This window comes from Drosophila ficusphila, unplaced genomic scaffold (assembly GCF_018152265.1).
Source record: "Drosophila ficusphila isolate 14025-0441.05 unplaced genomic scaffold, ASM1815226v1 contig_414, whole genome shotgun sequence".
Classification (NCBI taxonomy): Eukaryota; Metazoa; Arthropoda; class Insecta; order Diptera; family Drosophilidae; genus Drosophila; species Drosophila ficusphila.
The window spans coordinates 182,785-208,090 of record NW_025064328.1 but is presented as its reverse complement, the minus strand read 5'-3'; the positions used below and the strand labels follow the sequence as shown (position 1 = coordinate 208,090).

Here is a 25,306-nt window from a genome sequence, read left to right as displayed (position 1 = left end):
AAATCATAGTATTCTTATATTTTTAGATATTTTTCCCCACTTTATTTTTCCTCACTGTATCGTGCTGCTCTCCCGGTCTGGTCACACTGCTGTTTTATGATCGCGATCGAAGGAACGACGTGACGTGAAAAATACGTTTAATTAAGTTTAGTGCGATTAATAATTTTTAAAATTTTATTGAAACAAAGTCGAAGTTTTGCTTTGATTGTGCATGGAATTGTGAGTGTGTGGAAAACGATACGAAAACAGAGCAAACGAAGAAAACGAGAAAGAAAAGTGCCAAAAAGAGCCAGAGTGAAAAGCACCAAAATATCGAAACCACAATATTGAATGCTAGAAAATAAACAAAAGGCAGCGAAGCAACAAAGGAAAATCAGCGAACGTGCGGGGAGTTTTAATTATTTGGTGAGTGCAAAAAGCGAAAAAAGGATACAATTTTCGATTCTCTGAGTTTTTTTTATTTCTTATTTTCCTGCTTGACAGACACATACACTGATACCAAATGCACAGGTGTGGGTCGCCCTTCTCTGTGTGCAAATAACAAATTGTGAAAAACAACTCACACACACACAAGTAGATCGCTAAAGTGCAACAAATAAAAGAAATAAATAAACACATTGAACAGACAGTCAACAAGTGGTGAATACGTTTTACAGGGGGGGCAACTCTTTAAAGTTTCACATAATTTTACTTCTCAAATCGATCGTTTTTTTATTTTAGTTTTTATCTACTATTGCGTAGCTGCCAATGTCACCTGTTTTATGCTCTCTCACGCGCTCTTTCTTTTCTCTTTGTCTTGCTCCCACACTGGCCGTAGCTGGTTTTTATCTTGTGCCGTTAACACAGCCACTACGTGTCCCTTTCGCTCTCGCAAATGCTGCGAATGTGTCTGAAAAAGACTGCACGTAACTGTATGTTACCATGTACGTATTTACGTATACGTATTTCCGCCAGTTGATAACAGCTAAAACTCCCTCGAAATGGCCTTAATTCTTTTGGAAATATGTAAACGGAACTTTCGTGTGCATCCCCCGCCCCGCCCACACGTCTCCGCTTCTAATCAGCAAGTGCAAATATTGATTTTCTATGTGTGCTTTTAGATTTTCTACCACTATCAATAACAATAAGCGGTCGCATTTTGTTGTAGTTTCTGTCTACTTTTTACGTATTGAAAATACAAGTTCACAACTTTTTTCATTTGTGCACAGGAGAACAATTATGCATAATATCTTAGGATTTTTATGACATTTTTTTTACATTTCTACAGTTGTTTTTGTTGAATTAACAACGATTTATAAATATATAAAAAGTAACCTAAAACGAAAATAGCTTAACTTTATATCATGCATGATTTTGCGAGTGTATATTGTTATTCTGTTCCGTTTTGTGCTTTTGTTTATGATGCGATTTTGTTGTAATTGCGGGAATTTCCCGGCATTTGCACAGTTGAGAGTGCAAAATATAAAGTCGAGAGAGAAAACAATATATGATTGGCATTGTTATCTCTTTTTTTTAATTCTTGAATCAAACATGATTTCTATGACGTTACCACTTTTTTTTAATGTTATAATTTGCTATGTACTTACCGCTATTATTTACAGAATTACTTTTTATATTAAAAATTAAATTACTCACTGAATACGGAATCTGTACACTAGATATTTAATAAAAACTTTCCCGTTGTTTGAAATCCACCTTATCGCCATTCTCTACACAATTGTGGTTTTTTTAACGAGGAAGTTGATTCGAGTGAATTTTATACTTGTGTATGTCCCCTGTTGCGAAGAGACATAAATGTCGCGATAAGGCGGCTTCCCCCGCTTAACCCCGCCTCACCTGCTTGGATTTGGACATCGACTAAAAATAACTCCGCTTTGATTACTTGCACACGTCCAAACCGAAAAATACGTCGGCCACAAAGACCGATCATAATAATTATTGTAAATAAATAAACGTGGTATAGAACGTTTGTAGCCGATAGACAGGGGAAGTGTTCCACACTGACTTTCCATTCCCAAACCCAACCCAAGCTCCATTTTTCCTCCGATTCCCATGCCCATATTTAATTCTCGAAGTCGGCAATGACGTCAAGGCCTGACGTCTGCAGAAAATTCCGCAAAACGCCTCTTCAAATTATTGGCGAGGCAAGAAAAGCAAAAAGAAAACCGAGCACCAAAATTCAAATACGAAATACAAAATAAAATTATTTTCGTTCCATTTTTCGTCTTTTGGGATGTTGTGTGCTCCTTCCATTTCATTTCATGTCTTTGCGTTTGATTTATAATTTTCACAATTCACATACTTTCCGTCCTTCTCCATCTTTTCATTAAATTTTCAAGTCGTTTTTTTGTTTCAACACAAAGTGAAAGTTGTTTTCCATGTTATTTACTACAGCCTCTTCATGGGTTATCTCTTTTTTGCCAGCTCTTGTTATCCATATGTTTTGTGTTTCAAAACCAAGTTGAAGGCGCGGGAAGGACGCTTTAGTACGTATGTAGTTCCCTTCCCAATTTATTTTTGTATACAAAAATATTTTTGGCAATTTTTTGTTATTTATATATATTTATTTTTTGACATGCTAGACAGCGAGATTTCCGGTCAATATGCATCGATACCTCAAAGTTTTTGAATGGTTTTAATTGTAAATCCCCTAGTTAAGCGAAAAGCTTTATCAATGTTATTAGATTGATAGAAAAAAGATAACACGTTTATTTAGCTATAAATATATAGCAAATGCTGAAAAAAGAGAAAACAATTAATAAGTTGAGTTGTTAATTATTTACCGGAAAAAATATTACAGAAAAGTCTAACGGTTAAAAAGTTTATGCTACTGTCTAATATCCAAATGTCATTCTTAGAAATTTCCATAAGATTATAAAAGGTAAACCAGCTAAAGAACACGTGAGTGTGTGTTCCCCAACTTTTTTTCTTATCCCGCTATCGTTTTACAAAGGCATTTTAATGAATGGAAATTTTGCTCAACTAATTACAAGAGTTTCCCTTCAGCGCCCCCACCCACACACAATTTTACTCCCTCACAATCCAAAATAACGAAACAATCGTGGGCTGCCATAATTTTAATGACTTTGTACATTTTTCTTTTTTTTTTTTTTTGGGTTTTGTTCGTTTTTGGCGCACAGTGCGAACTTTTATTTTATTTTTCTTGTGATTATTGCTCTTAGCAGGTTTATGTTTGTTTTTCGTGTCCTCGGGGAAACACAAAAAATAAAACATGAACTAAAAAAAAGAAACAAATGATCTTTTACCTGTACAATAAGTATATTGTCCCGAACAGTGCGAAACAAAATTTTAGGCTTGTGCCTAACATATAGCTTGGTAAAAATATTTCCAAATATTTGTTGACTAAGAAACTTTTTCCAATTTTTTCCTTAAAATTATTACATCTTGTTTTGTTCAATTGAACAAATTAGACTATGTACTTCCTAAACGTAAATGATCAAGATAAATTTGACAAGAACTGATTTCGAGATGTGTCATTTCATTTAGGACTTAAGCTTCAGTTTGAATCTTAATCAATAATCAAACAAACATAAGAGATTTTTTCAAGCTCTATGAAAGAAGAAAATAGGGCTTAAATTTTACTGGTTTTATTCCGGTGGTTAGGCTGTTTTTTTGGATATCGGTATATTCATTTTTGCAGAAGCGTACCGCGCTGTATTTATGCATATGTATCCAAGGCATTATCATTCCACACGAGTACTCTCAATTTCTTATATATACTAGGGGCTGCGAAATATTTGACGTCGATTTCCGATTTTCTGGCTTGTGCATTCTGGGCTCTGAGAATGTATGTGTGTATCTCTATCTTGCCTATCTGCCCTGCATATATCTGGCTAATTGTGAAGGTCGTTTACGTCTGCAGTCGATCGCCCCATTCTTGTTGTTGTTTGTCTGCCACCCGCTATAAGGCAAAAAAAAAAAAACAAAAAAAAATGTAAGGCGAAAATAAAGGCAGACGAAGCTGGCAAACAAAACGAACCAATCGAAAGAGCACACAAAATTAATTTTCATTGCCTCCCCATAAACTCCCGGGCGACCCCCCTCCCCTCTAATTTGATCTCTTTTCCTTAAGAAATTCCTACCAACAAAAACGGAGAAATTGTTTATATTTATACGCTAAATATTTTCAAATATCAGATCGCAATTTACGTGTTCCGCTCTTTCGCCTAAGTACCCCACAGAATGATGGTGGAATTTTATGGAACAACAAGAACATCGAAACAAAAAGAAAGAAAAATATCGCTTTCATAATTCTCTGGGGTTTATCTTTAATGACTTCTTAATATCCCAGGCAACTTGAAAATTGTTGTTATCACAGGCGAAAACTGCCTTGGCTTTGGGTTTTAAAATAAACAACAACTGGAAAGTGAGAGATATACCTACAAAAATTTAAATTTATTATTTATGTTTTGCTGGCCAATTTTAAAGGCGCCATCGCTGCAAATTTAGTGGGTTGTATTTTTACTAAATTATATATTTTTCCTATAGATTTTTGTCTGTGACATGGTTCGGTTTCGGTTTATTATTTGTTTTTATTTATTGTGTCAGAAAAAAATAAAGCTGCGAGGGCGGTTCTAATACTTGGTTAAGCCGTTGGCTAATTTAAGCGATTTTCATTTGATTGCTGATGGACAGCAATTAAACGTTTATCCCCCTTAATGGGTTTTCGTTTTTGGTTTTTATTAATTTTCTCTGTCTACAACTTTCTTACCTTAGCTAGGAAATCTTAAATATTTTTTGTTTTTTTTTTTTCCCCGTTAAGATTGTTTTCTATATGGAAGAAGCGTTTTTGTTGGTGGGTTGTTTTTTTTCAAATATTTCATTCAATTTTCGTAGCATTGCAGTGTTAGTGTGAAACACCCACACAAAATTTATTTTTATACAAGAGAGCCAAAGAGAATGAGCGAAATTTCTTTTACAGACAAGTATTGGTGAGGCAAAAATATTGAATGATTTAATTGATTCGTTACGGTTTCTTTTATTTTTCTACTATCGTTGCCAGTTATACTATTCGGCTTTTATATTATCCTGAAGACATAAGCTTTTAAAACATAGGTTTAAGTTATTGTCTACATTGCAATTCTCCAAATTTCAATAATTTGGATAGGGATAAGTATGCATTATTTGTTTACGCTCTCTCAAACATTTCTCACATTTCCCACAAACACAGCATTAGAATATCTCTTTTATGCTCATGATCATTTCAAAACTTTTAGGCCTTTCATTTTCGAAAATGTCTGATATTTGTTTTTCAGTTCTTCGCTGGCATTTAAAGCGTTTCAACGCGTTCGAAATAAACTGAAGCTTTGGAAATACGCTGCGGGTTAACATTGACAGATTCTTGCAGTTAACGAATCAAAAAAATAAAATATTTGACATTCATGTTTAAAAGTTTTGTTCTTGACTAAAATTAAAATTGAATATGCAAATAATTGAAAATACGACGATTAATTATAATAACAGTTACTCGCAAAAAAAAAAAAAACAATTAAAAAATAATAACACACAAACAATAGCAACAGTGCGACAATTAATTTAAAACATTTATAGAAACGATACAAGTTTAATGAAGTGATAACTATTTGAAATCGACCGAATAATCTTAAAAATTATATAATACATAAACAACATTTTTGATACTTGAAATAATTTAGAATTTCAACTTTGCGTTTCGCAAATTGCGAATAATATATATTCAATACCAAAAAACAACATTATTAAAAAATGTAAGTTAAGATAACAAAAATCTATTTGATGTTCTTGTTAAAATAATGAAGCCACAAAAAAGCATTCGGTGAAAGAAAATAATTCATAAATTACTATATATGTACATATTAGGTATTAACGTTTACAATTTATTTATGAAAATAAATATTTGTTTTTCACATTGCTAATTGGCAAACAGTTTGCATTACCTTTTTAAAAATTGTAACTCTAGATGATAAGGATGGGTATAGTTTAGCCTATCACAATGAGGCGCCAATATTTTATCTTCTCCGACCATCGATAGTGCTTACTATATAACGCAGCTGATAATTTATCTTCGCCATCCTTGACAATGGCCGTTTCTGTTGGACAGTCAAAGCGAGATATAGACGATATGGCACGGCTAAGTTGTGTCATAAATATTTTTAAATAACCTATGTCATTTCGCCAGAGATCTCTCTCCGCCTCTGCATATCCGTAGCCTTTTTATTATTAAAAAAATAAAAAAGAAACAAAGCTAAAAAAATGCTCTTAACCCTGCTTAGTTAATGTTCTAAATCGGGCAGTGAAATAACCCCGTGTGGATGAATCAAGAAATCGATTTGTTTTCCCCCTCAGTAATTGAATTAGAGCCAAGCACCTGACCGATGTTTTTGTTTTTGCATTTTCCTCAGGTCTCCAGCTGTGATAGATGATGGCCTAAAATGGCGGCTACACCACCAATGCCGCCCGGATCAAACACCCACCAATTGAATGGCAAACCTACCGGCAAGGGCAATCCCTAACCGAGGCAATCAATCAGCACTTTCAGCGGAAGAACCAGAACCAAAACCATAACCAGAGTCCCAGTCCCGGCCAGAATCCGCCAAAATCAATCAGTCCCGTCAGTCGCAGCGGGAGCAATGAGCAGCTGGAGCTGCTGGACCAACTACCGAATACGCAGTCGCAGCACGAATCCAACAACGGTGGCAAGGCAAAGCCGAGCTGCCATTGCACCAATATTAGTATTATGCATCTCTTTCATGAGATGAAGCAGGAGTTCCCAACGATACCCGATGCCATAGTGACGCAATGCGTCAATGAGAATTGCCATCAGCGCGACAATTGTATCCAGATGCTGAGGAAGGAGCTAGCCCTGCATCCCATCCCAGTGCAAAGCTATCCGGCCAAGGTGTTGCAGCAGCAACAGCAACAGCAGCAGCAGCAACAACAGAACAAACAGGCCAAGCCACCCACGTCACTGAAACCGTCGCGTGCAGCGCCTCCACAGCCGGAAGTGGGGCTAAGCAATGGAGTGGTCACACCGACAGGTGCTAGTACACCCCATCTTAATCCGCAGCCCAGGCCGCGGCCCACCACGCTCAATCTGCAGCGTCAGTTCAACACACAGCTGCAGCAGAAGATCCAGCAGCGCCAGCAGCGTCAACAGAGGGACCACCAGCCGCCCCAGCTGACGCCCACGTCCTTGAGCAAGCCGTTGCGTCGGGCGCCGCCGCTACCGCCACCGCCCAAACCGAAGCCGGGCAGCTTCTCCAACGATTCCTCCTGTCTCACCAGTCCCATGAGCTCCAGCGAATCGGAGCTGTCGCTCAATGCCGTCTCCTTATCGTCACCGACGACGGCAGCGGCTACAGCTGCGGCCGCGGCAGCAGCAACAGCAATCGTTCCAGCGCAACAACAACCCTCTCCCGTTCGACATCGCTCAGTCATTACGCTCCAGCCAGAGCCACCGTACGCGCGAGACTTTCGCAGCAGTGACTTTCCGCCAACGACGACGTCAACGCCACCGCTACCGTCGCCAAGTTCGGCAGCGTCACCAGTTGCTGCCGGTGGACGCAAGAGCTTTACCTCGCTCAATCTCACCCTGCGCCAGCCGACGGGATCGGCGCAATCGGCCATTGACATCACCGCCGGTCCGGCGCCCAGTGGGCAGGGCAGTGGGATAACCTACTCCAGCGTTAGCTTTGACGCGCGTCGGGGAACGCACAAGAATTTCCAGCTGACTGTTACGGACGAGGGCAGTGTCTTTAGTGCGGGCTGCATTCGGCCAAGGAGTCAGTACCCTGCTTCCTGTGATCCGGTGACGAGTTCTCCGGCGAATCAGCAACAGCCGCCGTCAGCAGCGGTAGTGACCGATGGTCCCGGGAATGACGAGATGACGACAGACGTGTTTCCGTATCCCACGCAGGAACAGAATCATATTGTGGCCTCCAACTATAGCAACAATCATGTCGCCAGCAACAACAACAACGGGATTAGCAGCAGCGTGGATAGTAGTCCCACCATGCCGCTTTACGAAGGCGTCCTGGAGGAGTGCGATCGCGAAGGTTGGTATACCTTTTACAGAGCAAGAACCTCGGTGCTTAAAAGGGCACATGTGCCTGTTCGAGTGCCGTTTTATAGCGAGTTCATATTTGCATACTCTAGCAAAAGGTGTTATTTGTGCAAAACATATGCGACATATGTTGTTCTAAACATATACCTACATATCTGTTTAATTCTATCCACGATAGGCAAATTAAAGAAGTAAAACTTACACAGCGAATTGACTAGAGTGTGCAATGCTTCGGACACAGAATTCAGATCTACATTCTTGTCATTATTGTGCTCCAACGCGTGTGGCTTTCAGTGCTTATCGAACCAGTCAGACGATGTCGTAGTTGGGCTGCTCGGTTCGATTATCAGTGTGCAGGCTCGCCAAATAATGTTTACACTTGATAAGGGAATTGAATTACGCCCTGGAATGGAATTAGCGGGAACAGGGTTGTCTTATGATCCGCGGCTGGCCAGAATTTTTAATGGGTGGGTTAACGGCGCCATATTTAAGGAGTTACTTGGAGTCATGATCGATGTAGGGTGTGGTTCAGGTAAGGGATCAAAATCAGAAAACTACGGTTGCGAAAACACTTTAATTATAAAAAAAACTGCTTATAATAGATGAAGTAAAATATTGACGTCATGGACTATGGGAAGGAGCCTAGTTATCAGTAAACGATAGTGATTGAGAAATATTAAATAGAGTGAAGGTAGCAAATGAATTCATATAAAATAATATTTTTGATCATTATATTGTGATGATGTAAACCTAATCGACATGGTAAATAATTTAACTTTATCATTACAAAATTAACCTCTCCATGTTACAAATATGTTCCAAACCTGATCCATATCGACCGCCCGCGCGTTCGGAAAATTATAGATTTAAATGCCTTTTGTCTGGCTTCTGGCTTTGGCCATATTCTCCCCGCATTCGCACCCCCTTATCTTTTCTTTGGCTTTATTTATATGCCATTTGCTTTTGCCGCTCTTTCTGCGACGTTTTCAATTTGTTTTCACCGCGAGACGTTCAAGTTCAGGGCGAAATGTGTGGGTGGGAAAACCAGAGAGAAACAAAGGAAGAGAAAGAGCAGAAAGCGCAGCGGAAAATCTCTCCGTTTAATCGCCAAAGGTATTCAGCATACGCAGCGTGGGCCCAAAAGGCACTTACATTTTGACATTTAATCACGCGACGCGATCACGAGAAAACACTTTAAATTTCGTTCAGATCGATTGACAATTTTTCACTTAGGAAAAACATTTGTGATTTCGGAAAAACAAGGTTTATTAATGAAACAGTTAATCAATAAAGATGCCAGCGATTCCCGCATAATGATGTGCCATTTTCGACACATACCTATACATATGTATGCAGATATAGATCGGAGATCCCTTGGCCCACTGCCCTGATCGCTATTTCCGTTTAAATCTATCAAGCGTCTAAAAATATTCAAATGAACTGTCGCCCAAATCAAAACACAGAATGCATCGAAAGACTTTGTCTGTGTTTTTTTTTTGGTTATTTTTACCTATTTGTTCGTTGGAATAAATTATTATTAGATTGATTTTTGGATGTGCTTGCTTGCGCATTTTCACTAAATTTATCTATTTAAATATAAATTCTGTTTATGAACGTCTCTCGCTCTGCGGTGTCCGCGCGGATGGTGGGGTTAAATATTTTTAGCAACAAAACAGAGTAATAAAATGTGAAGTATTAGCCAGTAAAAATAAATCTAGCAGCGGGGAATAATTGGAAATGCGAAATGCCGAAAGGCAATCCCTTGTTGCCAAGCCGAATAGACATACCAAATAGAAGAGTCGATCGATTAATCCGTGTTCTCCATATCTATTTTAGCACATGCCGCCACCATTGAGCGGCAGAAGCAGCGGCGCGACAAGCTGGCGAACGCGCTGAGGGACAACAAGAAGCGGCTGCTGGTGCTCGAGCAGGAGATTAACATCCTGACCGATCCGATTCCGGTGGGCGAATCTGAAAGACTGGATAGAGATATCTTGCGACTGACTGAGGACTGTAAACGGCTGCTTGACTGCATCAATGGTAAGTAGATGTGCACGACAACTATTAAGTAGCAGGGCGAACTTAAATGTATTTAATATATTTTTTTTATATCGACAGAACCGCAGGCGAATGGCTCTGGTCCCGCGGCCAATTCCATGAGCCGCCAACACTCGGCCCCCGCCAGCAATGCTCCTCAGCAGCAGCCACAGCCATTCCCGCGGCAGCGTCAAGGTGCTCGCGTCCAGGCTCCGCCGAATTCGCTGCGTTTGAACTCGGAACCTGCGGCGCCCACTGCGCACCCGAGCCTGGACTTTGGGCAGCACCACAGCAGTGCTCCGACCTCGGCATGTCTGACGCCCCTACAGCAGAGCCAGCAGCAGCAGTTCCAGATGCAGCAGGAGCCGCCTCCCACGTACGCCCAGTACTATCAGTTCCAGCAGTATCTGCAGCAGCAGCGTCAGCAGATTCAACAACAGCAGCTGCAACTGCAGCATCAGCAACAGCTGCAACAGCAGTTGCAACAGCAACAGCAACAGCAGCAGCAGCAGCCACAGCCACATCAGGAGGAGGAATATCTGTCCGACTCCGATGTGGACGAAGAGGAGGAGACGCTGGACTCGTGGGCCTGCAACATGTGTACATTCCGCAACCACCCGCAACTGAATATTTGCGAGGCCTGTGAGAACGTTAGGATCCTGCCGGGTATGATACACATTGTTCCCAACGGAGGCGGGGGCGCTTCTGCTGCTGCCCCGCCCACCGGCGGCCTTGAGCAGCAACCGCAGCCGCCCCAGCAGCCCTACGCCCTGCATACATAACCCAAAAGCTGCAGCAAACGATCACATAGTTCGCTTAACGTGCATGAACTCGCTTCCCACTGTTCCTGCATGCTCGACATTGAAACTGTGATAGCATTTAATTATTAGTCGGCAGGATTTGCATATATCCACTGCATGGTTCAACCTGAAAGACAACAAAATTGATAACGAACGCGAAAGTCAAAGGATAAAAAGAAATTGCTTAAGCGCTCGGCCTGCTTAAATTATTTTATTTCAGTTATATTATTTGCAATCGCCTCAGCCTCAGGCCCCTAATTGTACTAGCTTTAAGCAAACGAAAAACAGAGTTTATTATTTTTAGCCAGCTTCAAAAATAAATAAAGAATGTTATTTAAATATTTACACAAATTTCGCCAGTTGTTGCCTAACAAATTGGTTGGTAAAACACAAAGTATACATGTCCCCGGGGCTTTGTCCAATTTTTTTACTTTTAGCCCCTGTGCTGAGTCGTGAGGACATACATATAACACTCTCGCCCGGCGAAAATCGTGAGTATATCCCTCGTGGTAATATTGTTGCCGTTTAATTTAATTCCTTCGCTGCACAGGTATTATACACTCCTGGATTCTTTCATGACCGTCGGCCAAGCACTCACCATGAGTCCGTAGACAACTGCAGAGATTTTATTGTTGCAAAACTATTTCGCTTTATTTTAATCTTATCTTAAGACATTGTAAAAAGATATAAGAAAATATTTTCACCATATGCTGCTGGCAGCAATTATGGTATTTTCTCTATTAGCTTAGCCACTATCATAATTTGAATCTGTAAGAAAAGACTTGTAGTAACCTTGTAACATCTGAAACTAGCAAATATTTATCGTAATGGTAACGTGTACATTTTGTAAATACTTATTAAGCCGAACGTCTTATTTATATACGATTTAGGGGTTTTGTACTACAAAAATAGAAAAGGTTAACTGGCAAAATAAGCCTCATATTTAACGGAATTAAACTGCAATTTAAGCCAATCTGGGGTCTTTATGCTTTATTCGTGATGGGAAGGTTGCGATGTATTGAATAAAATAAAATAAATACTTTTAACCAAATCGTAATACATTCTAAGATAATGGAGATGAGACTAGTAATTATAAATAATAAGATTAGGACAATTAAAAAATTAGCTTGAACTAGAGTTCTAATTCTATTTATTTGTATTACCAATGGTGCGATATGGTAAACAGTAAAAATATTAAAGTTCCCTAGTAGTAAATAACAATATATTATATTAAGAATTTACAAAACCACAATTTTATTAAACGTTTGCAGAGAAACGGGTATTATAATTTCAGTCAGTTCCAACGCAGGGAAGGACAAACCTCAGACCCCATAAAGTAAATATATTCTTGATCAGCATCACGATCAAAATCGAAATACGTTCGTGCGTCTGTCCGCCTGTCCTCCTGTCTCTTTCTACGCAAACTAGTCTCTTAGTTCTGAAGCTATCTTGCTGAAACATTACCAAAAGTTGTGTAGTTATTGCATGCAGTATATAAGTCGAAACAGCCCGGATCGAGCGACTATATCGGATAGCTCCCATACGAGAGATTGAAAAAACAATTATTACTTCGTTGTTGTTGATCATATCGACTTGATTTCTTTCAGATGGTCTTTTTTAACTGCTTTCAAATTTCGAATTAAATTTTATCAGAATCATACAGCTGCCATAGGAAAGATAAAAAAATATATATAGAATTAATGGAAATAATTGTTAATTAACTATCCTTGCATCTAGAAAACAATTTCATTAAAATCGCACTACGTTATCATATAGCTGTCATAGAAAGATAAAAAAAACTTTATAGAATTAACGGAAATAAAATTATAACATCGTTGTCTTTCATCAGACAATCATAATTTTTGAAATATAGAGTTATTTAACAACTCTTGAATTTCGAATTAAATTTCATAAAAATCGGACGACTATAACATATTACTGCCATATGAACAAAAGTCGAAAATCGTCAAAGCTCCGATATTGTTTGTTAGACATATATTAAATCCGCAAGGGTATATAGAGCTTCCTCTCTTGTTTAAATGTTATATGTTGTATGTTTATATGTTAAAATTATCTCAAAAAACGAAGGGGAAGTTATCTGCTACTTTATTGCGCAGTTTCCCAGCCTGGGGCATCTTACTATCTGCAAATTCCCTACGAGTTTTTTAGTTCCATTCTTCGAGATGTTGGTGGCTCTTAAGACGGAGAAGTTGGAAACTTTGAAAATATATAGAACGTTTTATTTGGGCTACTCTTCCGAAGCGAGTTATGTTAAGATGTGTCCCGTCCTGCCGGCGGCTCCGGGTCATAGAACTAAGGTCTTCCGTCGTCGTACAAAACACTTTGAAAATTAAGGCAATATATTTAACTTCAATATTTATTTGGGTTTCGAGTTGGTTATAAGTATATAACAAAGCGATCAAAAGAATAACGCAGCTCCGTTCGCGTCGCGTCGCGATGCAGTGCAGAATCAGATTAATTTGACTCTCTCCCGCCAACAGCAGCGAAAGCTCCCTTTGCCAGAACTCCCCGCAGGAATTGGCACCGCGGGGCCAGATCGCGAATCTGAACAGGTATTCGAAACTCCTCTGGTTTATTGCTTGGTAATCTCTACTTACTTTGCTTTTCGAAACGAATTTCTCTTTTCCGTTAAATAACTTATGATTTGTAGTATTAAGTAATTTAATTAATAAGTAATACAGCTATTTAGTAAATAAAATTTTGGACACTTTCTAAAACAGATACATAGAGTTTATACAGTTGTTGCTGAGATAAGCGTACGAATTGCATTTATTCGTTAAGGTCGACTCCTTCTCCATTCACTTGAATGGAAATTTGGTCGCTCTGCCGGCTCGCTCCGGTCTCTCCCCTCCTGGGGAGTGGTCGTAAGGATATCTCGTCGCTCTCGCGCCTTATAAATAGTCGGCGAGTCCTGGCAAAGTCGAAGGACTCCCGCTGCCTCTGCCGCGACTGGGCGTAGGCGGCGTCCGTCAGCTGCTGCAGGGCTTGCGAGGAGCTGCAGCGCGGCAGCTGGGCGCCATCGTTTTGGAGCTGGGCTTGCGCTCGGCCGGCTGCTTGCCCAGCGGACTGGCGTTGGCGGCTCCCCAAGCATCCGGTGGGAAGGCGTCCGTCCGCAGAGCGGGACCTGCGGTGGCGGCCCGACTCCCGCGCACTAAGAAGTTGCTGCACAGGGAGAAACGGGTAGTAGTCGAGGAAGGATACTTATATTTCGCCCTAGGGTACCTGCTGCATTTCATCCTTGCGTAGGCGACGCAAGCCGTGCTGCTCCTCCAGCTTGTTGCTCATGAGACTCATCCAATCGCGGGCTTGCCTCAGCGAGAGGGAGCTCTGCGAGCGTTCGGGAAGCCGGTTCGGGAACAGCATTTCCCGGGCTCCCACGACACTCCCGCTATCCAGTACGAACACGCGCGGGAAATCTATTACAAAGTCACGGCTTTGGATGAGATCCGCCAAGGCGCTGGGCCTGGTTTCACCCGCTCCTGCCACCGTCTCCGCAGGACGGCCACCTGCCTCCACAGGTGAAAGTCCCTGCGGGGGGTCCGGCTGGTACTCCAGAATGCTTTCCTCGCTGCCTAGAAACTGCAACGAAAGTGCACCATCTAAATTGGTTCGGCCTCAGAAGGAAAATGTAGCAAGCGGTTACAAAGGCGAAAAGCAACGCCTTTCAGCTAAGTCTTCAAAAGTAATATGTTTATTGGTTGGTTCTTAAAAATGTTTGAGTCCACAATTTGTTAGAGGGGTTTATCAGAGATTATCTACGACTTTTTGGCAATTCCAAACAGTCAGCGTGGTCTTGTTTAATTTGTATATATTGTATGGTAAAACTATCAAATCGAGCTATAATCCAGAAAAAGAACATAAAGTAAATACTACACAAGCCAACTGTATGTAAAAATAAAACAATCCAAGATCAATTGAAAAAAATTAACGGCATAAAGACGTGTAGAGTTGAAACAAATGAGGGCTCTTAAAAAAACTAATCGATTTATTAAATGTAAACAACTTAAAACAGATACTTTGGCACCTTCGATATTACAGTAAATATTATTACATAATGTGCGCTGAGTGCGATTGATTTGTTTATCTCTTTATGTGTCTAATCGGCAGAGCTTTGACTAGCAAATCAGTCGTTGACTTTGCTAAAATTATTGCATTCAACACTAATCCTCTACAGTTTTAAATATAGTCACTGTTTTAATTGTATTGGTATAGTATTTTAGGTAGGCGTAGTTATATAGTTGTATCGACAATTGTTACACTTACACAAAACTTAAGTATTTACTTAAACCCTATGCGATTTAAGTTTATCGTAATTCCGTTTTCAAGTTGAACTTCTATCGGTTTTTTGTATGGTAGCTTAAATACGTATTCATATGCGTGGGGTTCATGTATAACTAAAATTAAAGTCTTCATATCCGCTTTTAAGTACACAGTTCTTACATGGTATTATTTACAAATGATCGGATATATGGTACCAAAGTACCAAAGCCTTTTCGTTACCATGGGTCGGCACTACTGCACTTCGAATTTAGCAAGCTCAAGAAAAGTTAATCCGTGAAATGATGAAAGGAGCAATCTGCAGCTTACTTCTGAATATGCCGTAGATGTTGGGCCTTAGACTTATTCGTGGGTTCGAAGATGACTTAAACGTCGGTGACCTGATGACTGGCAGTACAAATGATGGTGTTTGGCATTGTGGCGGGAGCTGAGTTGCGTCTCCCGCGCTCCGCTGCCAACTGCAGCGGGTGGTGTTGGTACGCAAGCGGTGGCAGCTGGGGGTGGACACTACTGCTAGGACTACTACTACGCGGAAGATAGTGGCTGGGAGCGAAACTACTCATGTTGGAGGCCTGCAGCTCCTGGAGGATGGGCTGTCCTGTCGGCAGGGCCACAACAATGACGGGCACCTCCTCGATGGAGGGCTGGCCCCCAGTCACCGCGGCAATGGGCGCTGGGTGCTGCGGACTGGGGGTTTGATATATTTGGTCACCCACCACGTATCCGTAGAACTTCAACACGTCGAGCTTGCACATGGGGCAGGTCCGGTGCTCGATGAGCCACGGATCGATGCAGTTTTTGTGGAACTCGTGTCTAAAAATATCCAGTTAACTAGCAGTGACTATCCTCTTCGGAGCTCAGTGAACCGACTACATACTTGCATGGCAGTATCCGAATGGTGTCCGTGGGCTTGTAGGCCTCGATGCAAATGGCGCAGCAGTCGCTGTCCAAGTCCTTCTCGTCGCTGCTTTTTCCCGTCTTCGTTGGGATCTTCATGATAGCCTTCTTGGTAACAGAGCACAGATTGCGCTATGCGGGAAAAAATATGCTAAGCTGTGACTTTATACTTTAAAATATATATTTACCGATTGTTGATCTTTTGCCTGCATATAACGAAACCTCTGAACGTAGTAGAAAATGAGCCACACCAGCGAAATAATCATTAAAACTATAAATGATATGGACACGAACAGCACTGACGTCCTAAAAGATAATTGGGTAAAAACAATGTTAATATATGCGGGTATAAAATCGGTTTGCCCTTATTCACATAATGTAAGAAAAGAATTATACTTTAATTCACATAATGTAAAAAAGAAATCCACTTTTATAGCTGGAGACGCCGGGGTTTGAACCCGGGACTTCTCACATGCGAAGCGAGCGCTCTACCACTGAGCTACGTCCCCTTGACAAACTCGGTAACAAATTCCAAGTGATTCGACCGTAAACTGCTTTATCAGCGCGAATACGCTAAGGCAGGAAATCGAATATGAAATATTTAGCTTTCAATATACTCTTTCTTAATTTTAACGCATGGAATTTCCTACAACCAAAATGACATAATCAGGGCCGAAACGTTTTGATTCCAGGTGGGTGATTTTCCAGACAAACGTAAGCGGGGGTCGTCTCATGAATTTTTAATCAATTTTAACATATTGTTCTGAACTGATTTTATGTTTTTTTATTTGCTAAGTCAATTTTTAAGATCACTTTAAGGTTTTCATCTCTGTTTTTCAGGTGGGTAATTACCCACCTTCCGAAGTTTCAGGCGGGTAGTTCTGTCCATAATACCCACGCCTTCCGACGGCCCTGGACATAATATTTTTAATAAGACTTGGATAACTTTAATACGACTTTCTCAACGCTCCACTCCCTTTGCTACATCAACTTTTCGACAAGAAATTTAAAAAAATGTGTATAAATATATATAACCTGCGCAACTAACTAATCTAAACCAAAATGGAAAAAGAGGTTTAAAAGGTCGGTCAAATAAATCCACAAATCTGCTTTGCCGACGCCATGTCGATAAAGCAGTTTGCGACTGAAATATTTGGAATCGGTTACCGAGTTTCTCAAGGGGACGTAGCTCAGTGGTAGAGCGCTCGCTTCGCATGTGAGAAGTCCCGGGTTCAAACCCCGGCGTCTCCAAGAGATCTCATTGACTTTATTTTGTGATTTTTACAGTCCAAATATTTAATATTTTTTAAATAAATTTTTCACTGATCTCTCAGTCGTAGAGTACTCGCTTTGCTTAGAAAGTCCCTCGCTTAAAAAAAGGTCTACTCTTTTGATTGCAGCTTTCTCTCCTTTTCCAACAGACATTTTGGGAAGAGGGGACTCACCTATTTAAGCTGCTGACGGTGCGTACACCACGTCGCCCCTCGACGATGGAGATGGTGACATTGTAGCCCCTATCAAGGGTCATGGCCAGATCCTGGCCAATATGCTGATACGTTATCACTGCGGCAATATTTCCTACGGGGACGATATTTATTTGGGTTGGCAAAGTTCAAATTCAAGTGTCGAACTCAAACTCACTGGTTTTTCCCTTGATCTGCATCTTTTCCAGCTGCATCACTTGTTTGTCATTGTATATAATGACACCGGCGGCGTTCTGCTGGTAGACATGCTTGACTTTTTCCTCAAAGGTGCAGCGTCCCCGGCGGACCAAGGCTATCCAGGACACACCCTTCTCCGGCGTGGGAGCTCCCAGAGTTCCCCGGATGTAAGGGGTGCACGCGTAGTCATCGCTGACGTTCTCCGTGGCGCTGATGTGGATTAGACGCCCCGTGACGTTCAGCACCTTGCCTTCCCCGTAGCGAGCCTGCTCCTGGGGGAAGTCCATGTTGCACAGCACGTTGGCGTGGTCCACGTAAGACCAGTTGAGATAGGCGTAGTTGTAGACGTCGACGGCAATGCGGTCCTCCATGCCTGAGAAGGTGTGCGTGCCGTTGCCTGGTCTGAAGTAGCGCTCCAAGTCCTGGTTGGCGATGGACATGGCGGCCACCAAGCTGGTCGTCGTTGTGGGGGAGGTGAGGTGCGGGAGTCCTCCGAACAGCAGCACCAGGCCGGCCAGGAAGAGCATTCTTCGTAAAAACATAACGCGGGTGATGTTAGCTGGACTCGTTCTTAATAGGAATGGCGCATTTGCCTTTTAGCAAGTGTAGTTGGCAGCTAAAACGAGAAATAAGATTGGTACTTAATATCAACCGATATGCGGGCTTTTTCAAAAACTACAACTGTGTTATTGTTGGTTTTTTTCAGTCTGTGCAAATCCTCTTCCGGCTGAATTTATAATACCCTCTGCAAGGGTGTAAAAACGGCTCGAACCGTTGAGTTCTCTCTTTGCCTTAAAACAATACTTGGGTGAATGTCCGCTGTGTCAACCTTAAGCCGTTTCTGTGCGTGTGCCGCTAGGAAAACATTTCAAAATTGCGTTGCACTTTTTAAAAATATAATATACCAGTTTTGTTCAAGAAGATATAAGGTATATGTGTTTTAATTTTGTTATTTAAACTTTATAAATTCAGAACAGGGAGGTCAAGATTTTAAAATATTGTTAGACATATGAAACAAACATCATTTTATTGGTGAGCTCGAAAAATGTTTACTGCATTGTTTTTATCTGGACATTTTTTAGTCGTGGGTCAGTGTTTGCTTGGAGGCGCATGTCACGGCTATTGCACTTATTTATTTTTATTTAAAAAAAAACGCGCATTTATTTATATTGGCATGTTGCCAGCGGGCAAAGAAACGGTTTTCATTTGTTTGTTTGATGTTTATATTTCTCTGGAAAAGAACCACTGGTTGCTGATTTCTTGCAGCTTAAGTTTGAAATTTGTAATATGGTGAGAATCGTTTTGACTAATTAAATTGTGTGTAAACAAGTACACGTCGATTATTGACACGCAAAGGGGCAATAACAAATAGGTGCTGCAAAATAGAACACAATTAAATGTCAATTTTTAAAGAAAAACACGATAGTAAACGGTCTCAAACGATAACAGTTTCGGTATGTTCCCTTTAATGTTAGTTCGGTGCGAATGGCGCTGAGAGTGTGAGAACTTCTGTTTTAAAATTACTTTTGACTGTGTTCAAAAATATTGCTTCTTGATTCAGATTCCCTTGCCGCATATTGCAACATCTGTGCTAGCGAGTTTGCCCATACGCCAAAACATGCTCCGCATGTTTGGGTTTACATATCTGCTTTTGAATGGATGTACATAAAAATAAATAGGACTGTGTATAGACCCACCCACGCACACTACGATAGAGTTCCAGTTCTCGTCATGTGCTTCTAAAAATATTGCTGCAACATAGTATTCTTCCAAGAGATTGTGCTTGCACGATACTTGAACTTCAATTCCGTATCCACTGCACATATACACATTTTTACCATACTTGATTCTAATTACTTAGCAAAGTCTCTGTATTTCGTCACTTTTGCTTTCAATTGTTTTTTGGCATCTAAAAAAGGGCACTTTAATAGACTTGGCGGTTTGCCCAATGCCCATTTTTATTTGGCAAGTACATTTGTACGTCGCTCTCATTGCAAATTATCTTGCAGTCTACTATTTTTTTCATTCTCTTTCCACAGCACATAGCAGCTTCGAATGGTCCAAAAACGGTTGATACTCTTGGGCAGGAATTTTGCAAGGGAATTGGATATACAGATTTAGAGTAAACCGCTGGCAACCAACAAGTTATTTCCCAACAATTTTATTAACCTTTGACTCACCACGTTTGCAACATTTCTCATATAGTGTCTTGTGACCAAAAAGGAATCGACGAAACGGGCTCCATAACACGGTTCACACTGTAAGTATTTATGATGCACTTTACTTTACGGCTCGGCGACAAAATCAATAAAAGTTCTGCAGCATTGTCTTGAGAACTGCTGTACCGAAAAAGACTCTTGGAGAGGCGCCAGAACAAAAGTGCATCATGTTGAAAGTGCTGGAAATAGCAGTGTAGGCAGCCGAACACACTCGGCCATAAAAATATTAACACCCGCTACTTAGGAGCTGCGTTCCCCAAAGTCACGTTTTGACCCGCGGGACGGCGATGGAGGGGTAGCAGCCACAAACACAGAACAGCACTATGTAGTTGATATTCCCCTAGTCTTTGGCGTTTCCTCGAGTGCGCCAGTGGGAGGAGGAGGCTAGAGCCAGTGTAAGCTGCGAGCCAGCGCCGCCAACCACGTCATAAATCTTTACACACCTTTCGCGGGCTGTCCACCGAAACCGCCCCTCCCCTTGCACCCTTCCGCGCGGTCGGAAGCCGACTTGGATCAGCTTTTTTTAACTCGGCTCGCGCCCCCTCGACCATTCATTAGCCACTCGAACGTCAGCAGTGTAAAAACGTGATTTCCGCTATTTGCCAGCCGGCTCTGTTTGCGTATAATTGTTCAGACGACTCCTTTTTTAACGGGGTTTTACAGACGGTAACTTACTATGAACCACAGGTACGTGTGAGTAAACCTCTTCGTTTTCGAAGCATTATGAATTAACAATGTATATTAGCTACTTTAGTTTAAATTCGCTAGCTAGCCAACTTACAGTTTTGTCCTTAAAATGTGTTTGAGGCCTACTTTCATCGGGCTTTGACAGGACAACAAGGACGAAAGAGCACACAGTGGTCTTCGAGGACAGCAGGGAAAACCTGAGAGCTACTGGCACATGCCAGAGCCCTTCTTTCCTGAACAGGTATCGATTAATCTTGTCAACAGCCAAAGAGGCCATGTTTACAGAAACAACAAAGTTTAATTGTCGTTTTGATCATTAAAACCATTTTAGTGGCAGTGGCAGCTTTGCCGTATCGAGGGTTTGTTATCTGAAAACCGGGTCTTAGCCCAAGTCCCACGTTGCTGAGCTTGGTACTCGACCTTCTGTCCATTTGCACGTTTTGGCCGCGGTGTCACAACCAATTAGTCGTGAAAGATGCGCGTCAGAGTGCTCAGCACTTGGACACTAGTGAGCAGTTCGCTATAAGACTGCACTCCTAAAAACACTGGCCCAGCCCCCCTCAACCCAACGTGCCGGCGATTTGCGTGCTGAGATTACTAAACAATATTGATTTTTATAGTATCTGGAGGTATTTAATAATCGCCAGAGGGAAGCCTCATTTGGTACCTGCCCTGCCCGGTCCAAACATCAGACAATTCGCATTTTTATCCAATTAGTGTGTTCAATCTATTCTCCCATTGGTTACACTTTGAAAGATATTCCACGCACATGTCGGGGCCTGTGGCTTGCTTTTTATTCACTTGTCCCCCGTTCTAACTTCTTTTTGTGTTTTTGATTCGCCAAATCGCACTCATCATTTTAATTAATTCACATTTTTTCCTTTGCAGATTTCGGATGCCGATTTCTAATGCGGAAAAATATTTAAATTCAGCTTTGCTTCTGAAACTCCCGTTCTCGGATGCAAACTGTCGAGCGCTTTGTCCACAATAATAAGCAAGGTGAGCAGGTTAAAGCGATTGGCTTGGTAAGCTAGAGGGACTGGTTCGGAAGTGGAATTAGTTTCCTTTTTATTGATTGAACATTTCAACGCTAGCGATACAAAAGTTTTGCCTAGAAAGGAATACTCTCCGCTCATTTACAAGTTCTGCAGCAGGAAAAAAAGATGAAATTCAATAAACTCAAAATGGTACTTGGTATTAACAGAAGCTTGGAACAGCACTCTGGGTCAGATTGCTGCAAGGGGAACAGCAGCAAGCGAAAGTAAGTATATCTATCCGCGAGAAGATATTGGTGTTCGCCCTCGACTGCAAAGGCATCTCCTGCAGCGCTTTGGTCGGGGATGAGTGCTGCACTCCTGGAGTGCGGATGGTGTCTATTCTTGACTGCTGTCGTCTCCGGGATCGTGTGACTCATAGTTCTCCACATCGGCTAACCGAGTGTTTTTTAACGACATTCGTAGCATAGTATAGGGCGATAAAATAGGGACAACGTTTGGAGAAGATCATGATATACTTAAAGAATTTTGGGAACATGCTAAATTTCTCTTTTAACATTTATTTTTTATTTTTCTGTTGTCACACAGACAATACTGGTTTTCAGATAAGATGATTGGCAAGTACAGCACAGTTAACATGGCATTGGTCAAAAAGCAATTAAGAACTCAAGAGGACAATTGAAAGCGATTAGGTTCGATAATTTTTACTTCACACACGTTAGATTTCAGTTCATTGAAACAAGTCTAAACTGGCACCAGCTGTGCAAATGCGGGAAAAACTGACTTCAGCACGAGTCGCCGGCCCCATGACAGATTTCGTTAGACAAAGCGGTCTGCGGACGCACTTGCCAAAACTCTCTCCAGCTAACGGCGACGAATATTTATATCATTTTCGGTGACGTTTAGCACGCTTCTCTAATTGGTTTGCCATATGCCAGTCCCACATTTTTAAGAAACATATAACCGGCTAGAAATCCGCCGAATGGTGAAGTTCACAGATCTTAATAATGTAGCATATTCTATCATTTTTGTGCCTCTCCTGTAGCATTTAAACAATTTTTGGAAAAACAATTTTCATTCTTAAGTAAACAAAATGTATAAGATTTGAGATTAAAGGGCTGTACAATCTAATCAAAAAGACTGCCGATAAAGCAATGTGTAACGGTAAAAGGAAAAAAACAATTGATTGACTGAAACCTCAGGCGGATTCCCTCCACATGACATTTGTTTCGTTTCGTCATTTAACTAATGCATTAAACAATTAGTGTTCGTTAAAATTTTATTAGATTGAACCGGTCGCAGCCCGATAATTGTCTCGCTTTGAGGAATTTTCATTCTTATTCCAATTGTATTATTTAATCATTAACAAGCCAGTACGTGAATGTGAAGTTGTTTCCCGAGCAGCGTACGACGGCTATTACAGGTTTTATGAGGAAGCGGCAGTTTTACCCGTTTTCAGCCGGTCTAGTTGGAGCTTAGGCCTTTCTCTGTAGCTCTGACGTCAAGAAAAACGTTTTTTGTTTACTGAAACACCTTACACAAGCTCGGCGGAGAACATAGCTATAAGAATGCGCAACACACAAATATCCTTAATTCAGAAAATGAAATTTCCACTTGCACCTTGCTTTTAAGCCAACCGGCTCGATGTATGTAAACATTTTAAATGACTGCAACTCGGAAACAATATTATACTTTTTTTCCGATATCGGTGAGGGTTCACTGCACTTGGAGCCAAAGACAATATGCGACCAATTCTGAAATGAGTCCCACACATTCGATTTGGCTAATTGGGTGAACGAAGTGTTAAATAAGAAAACCACTCTTGTTTTTGGCGAGGTCGCGTGGTTGTGACAACTTGATAGCGAGAACTGGTTCAAGTCCAATGGTAAAAGCCTCCGCCTAAGATTTTGGTCGGGTGTAGTTTTTTGAGTGACCCACTTACTCAGCGAATTGACGGGAGAGACTATTATTGAATTGAACAATTACGGTTGTCCCTAAACCCTCATCAAGTACTTACAACCTTTAGTCACTGTACGGACATCAACCTCTGACGAAAGTATTTGCATGTTTGACAAGAACTTTGTTGCCATTTCTGTTCTCAATAGGAAACCCGCACTTCCCCTGTCGTTTTTATTTGGCTCCTTAGCTAAGCTTTAAAAAGTGCAGCCCAATTCATAGATATACATACACACGACACAGTTCGCTGCCAAAAATGCAGCATTAACAATAGACCAGTAACAACAATATCAACCAGAGCAGCAACAAATATTGACTGGAGGAACCTTTAGTTTTTCTTGAAGCAAAGTGTAGGTTAAAATGGAGAGTTAAGGAGATCCTTGCGCATGCGCTGCTAGACCTGAATTCTCTTCAACTAACGATTTACTTTGTTTGCTCTTGGGGAACTTATTGATTTTTCCAAGGCTTTTCCCTATTGCAATTGGGGTGCTGCATTAATGCTCTATAGCCGATGACAAAAACGTATTACTTTGTCAAACTGCAAGCGTTTTAATTACAAGAGTTTTTTAACAAGGCGCTTCTTTGTTTGGCCACTGGGATCTAGGAACGTGCCAAGTTATAGTAATCCCGTTTTCATTGTGTTGGAAGGCATGGGGAATTATTTAAATATTTGGTTTGTTTACCTGTTGCATAAATTACGACAAAAGGCAATTCTCGCAAAATGAATCTGCCAGTTCTTTTTTCTACCACGTTCAAGTTTAGTTTTATTAAGCATTAAAGAGTTTTGCTGGCACCAAAGAGCTTTGCAAAACTCTTTGTTATCAGTATGCCGTTTAATCTTTTGCCAGTTTTTTAAAAATAACTTATCCGATAAATAGGAAATCACTTGCCTTGTTACTGATTGGAGAAACACAAGTGCTACGTTTTTACCAGCACGGAAAGTGGGAGAATCGTAGTATTGTTTTGTTGTCGTTTGCGTCTGCTGTCGAAATGTATTCAGCACTCAGAAAATTCTGTGAGGTGGATGCTTTTGTTGCCCCAACAGCTGTTTGTACCCCCCACTTACACTCGTTCAACACAAACAAATAGCCAGATTCTTTGGCTTTAATACGATTGAAATTTATCTGCGCTTTTTATTTCTTGGCGCATTTTCGTAATTATTTATGTTGATGTCGCTTTATCTATTATTTTTGTTGTTGCGCGAACGCGGTTGGAATAAATTCAGTGTGTGTATTCTTTTGTGAGATCTGCCGTACCTCCAAGATACTTGCTGTAGCGCTCTTGCGGCTCTGAGGTTTCCTCTATATACTGCCCCTTGTCGAAGTTGAAGCTGAAGTTAGTTTCGATCCGAGTATATATTCACAAAACAACCGACTAACTGAGGCAAATCATTAGTACAGATACGCGACAGAAGGCAGCAGGCGGATGTTATCCGTCGAATATGTATCTAACTCACTGCATGTACGAGAGAAGACTGATTTTGTACTAACCGGGGAACGTTGGAGAATAAGTATAAGGCGGTCTCGTCGGGTCCATCAGTCTGTTGAACGTATAATGAGCACGAGTGAATCGTTGTCTTCACGTAAGAGCGAAAGAAACAGCAATAGAGAGTATGGTTAACCCTTATGCAGTGCATGGGGCTTCAGAAATTTAGTTGCTAGGTTGGGCTATTTGTATATTTTAAACTTGTTTT

The 25,306-nt window shown here is 41.0% G+C and overlaps 2 protein-coding genes and 2 non-coding genes across 7 annotated transcripts; 2 read left to right on the top strand and 2 right to left on the bottom strand.

Annotated features, from left to right (window-relative positions):
* The first annotated feature begins 78 nt into the window (after positions 1-78).
* LOC108095208 (putative uncharacterized protein DDB_G0271606) lies at positions 79-11,945 on the top strand. The gene is given in 7 exon segments (XM_017196218.2): positions 79-405; positions 6,402-6,507; positions 6,510-8,054; positions 9,899-10,102; positions 10,181-10,765; positions 11,337-11,390; positions 11,450-11,945. Coding segments are annotated over 6 exon segments (2,493 nt in total). The 5' UTR covers positions 79-405; positions 6,402-6,431; the 3' UTR covers positions 11,479-11,945.
* Positions 11,946-13,562: 1,617 nt separating this feature from the next.
* On the bottom strand, positions 13,563-25,084 carry LOC108095224 (protein goliath). 4 transcript variants are annotated; one of them, XM_017196242.1, is made up of 8 exons: positions 24,504-25,084; positions 17,737-18,372; positions 17,541-17,673; positions 16,284-16,401; positions 16,076-16,227; positions 15,915-16,011; positions 14,143-14,499; positions 13,563-14,082 (listed from the first exon to the last, which is right to left on the bottom strand). In XM_017196242.1, exons 2-8 carry the CDS (start codon positions 18,296-18,298, stop codon positions 13,690-13,692), a joined length of 1,812 nt encoding a protein of 603 aa, XP_017051731.1. In that variant the 5' UTR covers positions 18,299-18,372; positions 24,504-25,084; the 3' UTR covers positions 13,563-13,689. The 4 variants fall into 4 exon arrangements, with proteins under 4 accessions (XP_017051731.1, XP_017051732.1, XP_017051733.1 ...); XM_017196243.1 differs by having other exon boundaries at positions 24,870-25,084; XM_017196244.2 differs by lacking the exon at positions 24,504-25,084 and adding an exon at positions 23,846-23,929.
* Positions 16,533-16,604, bottom strand: Trnaa-cgc. The gene has a single exon. It is a non-coding gene; the product is annotated as a tRNA-Ala (tRNA).
* Positions 17,275-17,346, top strand: Trnaa-cgc. The gene has a single exon. It is a non-coding gene; the product is annotated as a tRNA-Ala (tRNA).
* Positions 25,085-25,306: the final 222 nt, after the last annotated feature.

Coding starts and splice junctions, on each gene's coding strand:
- LOC108095224 (XM_017196242.1), bottom strand. CDS start 18,298: ATGTTTTTACGAAGAATGCTCTTCCTGGCCGGCCTGGTGCTGCTGTTC. Junction 16,012..16,075: donor ATTCGGATACTGCCATGCAA/GTATGTAGTCGG, acceptor GGATATTTTTAG/ACACGAGTTCCACAAAAACT. Junction 14,500..15,914: donor TGAAGTTCTACGGATACGTG/GTGGGTGACCAA, acceptor CTTTCGTTGCAG/TTTCTAGGCAGCGAGGAAAG.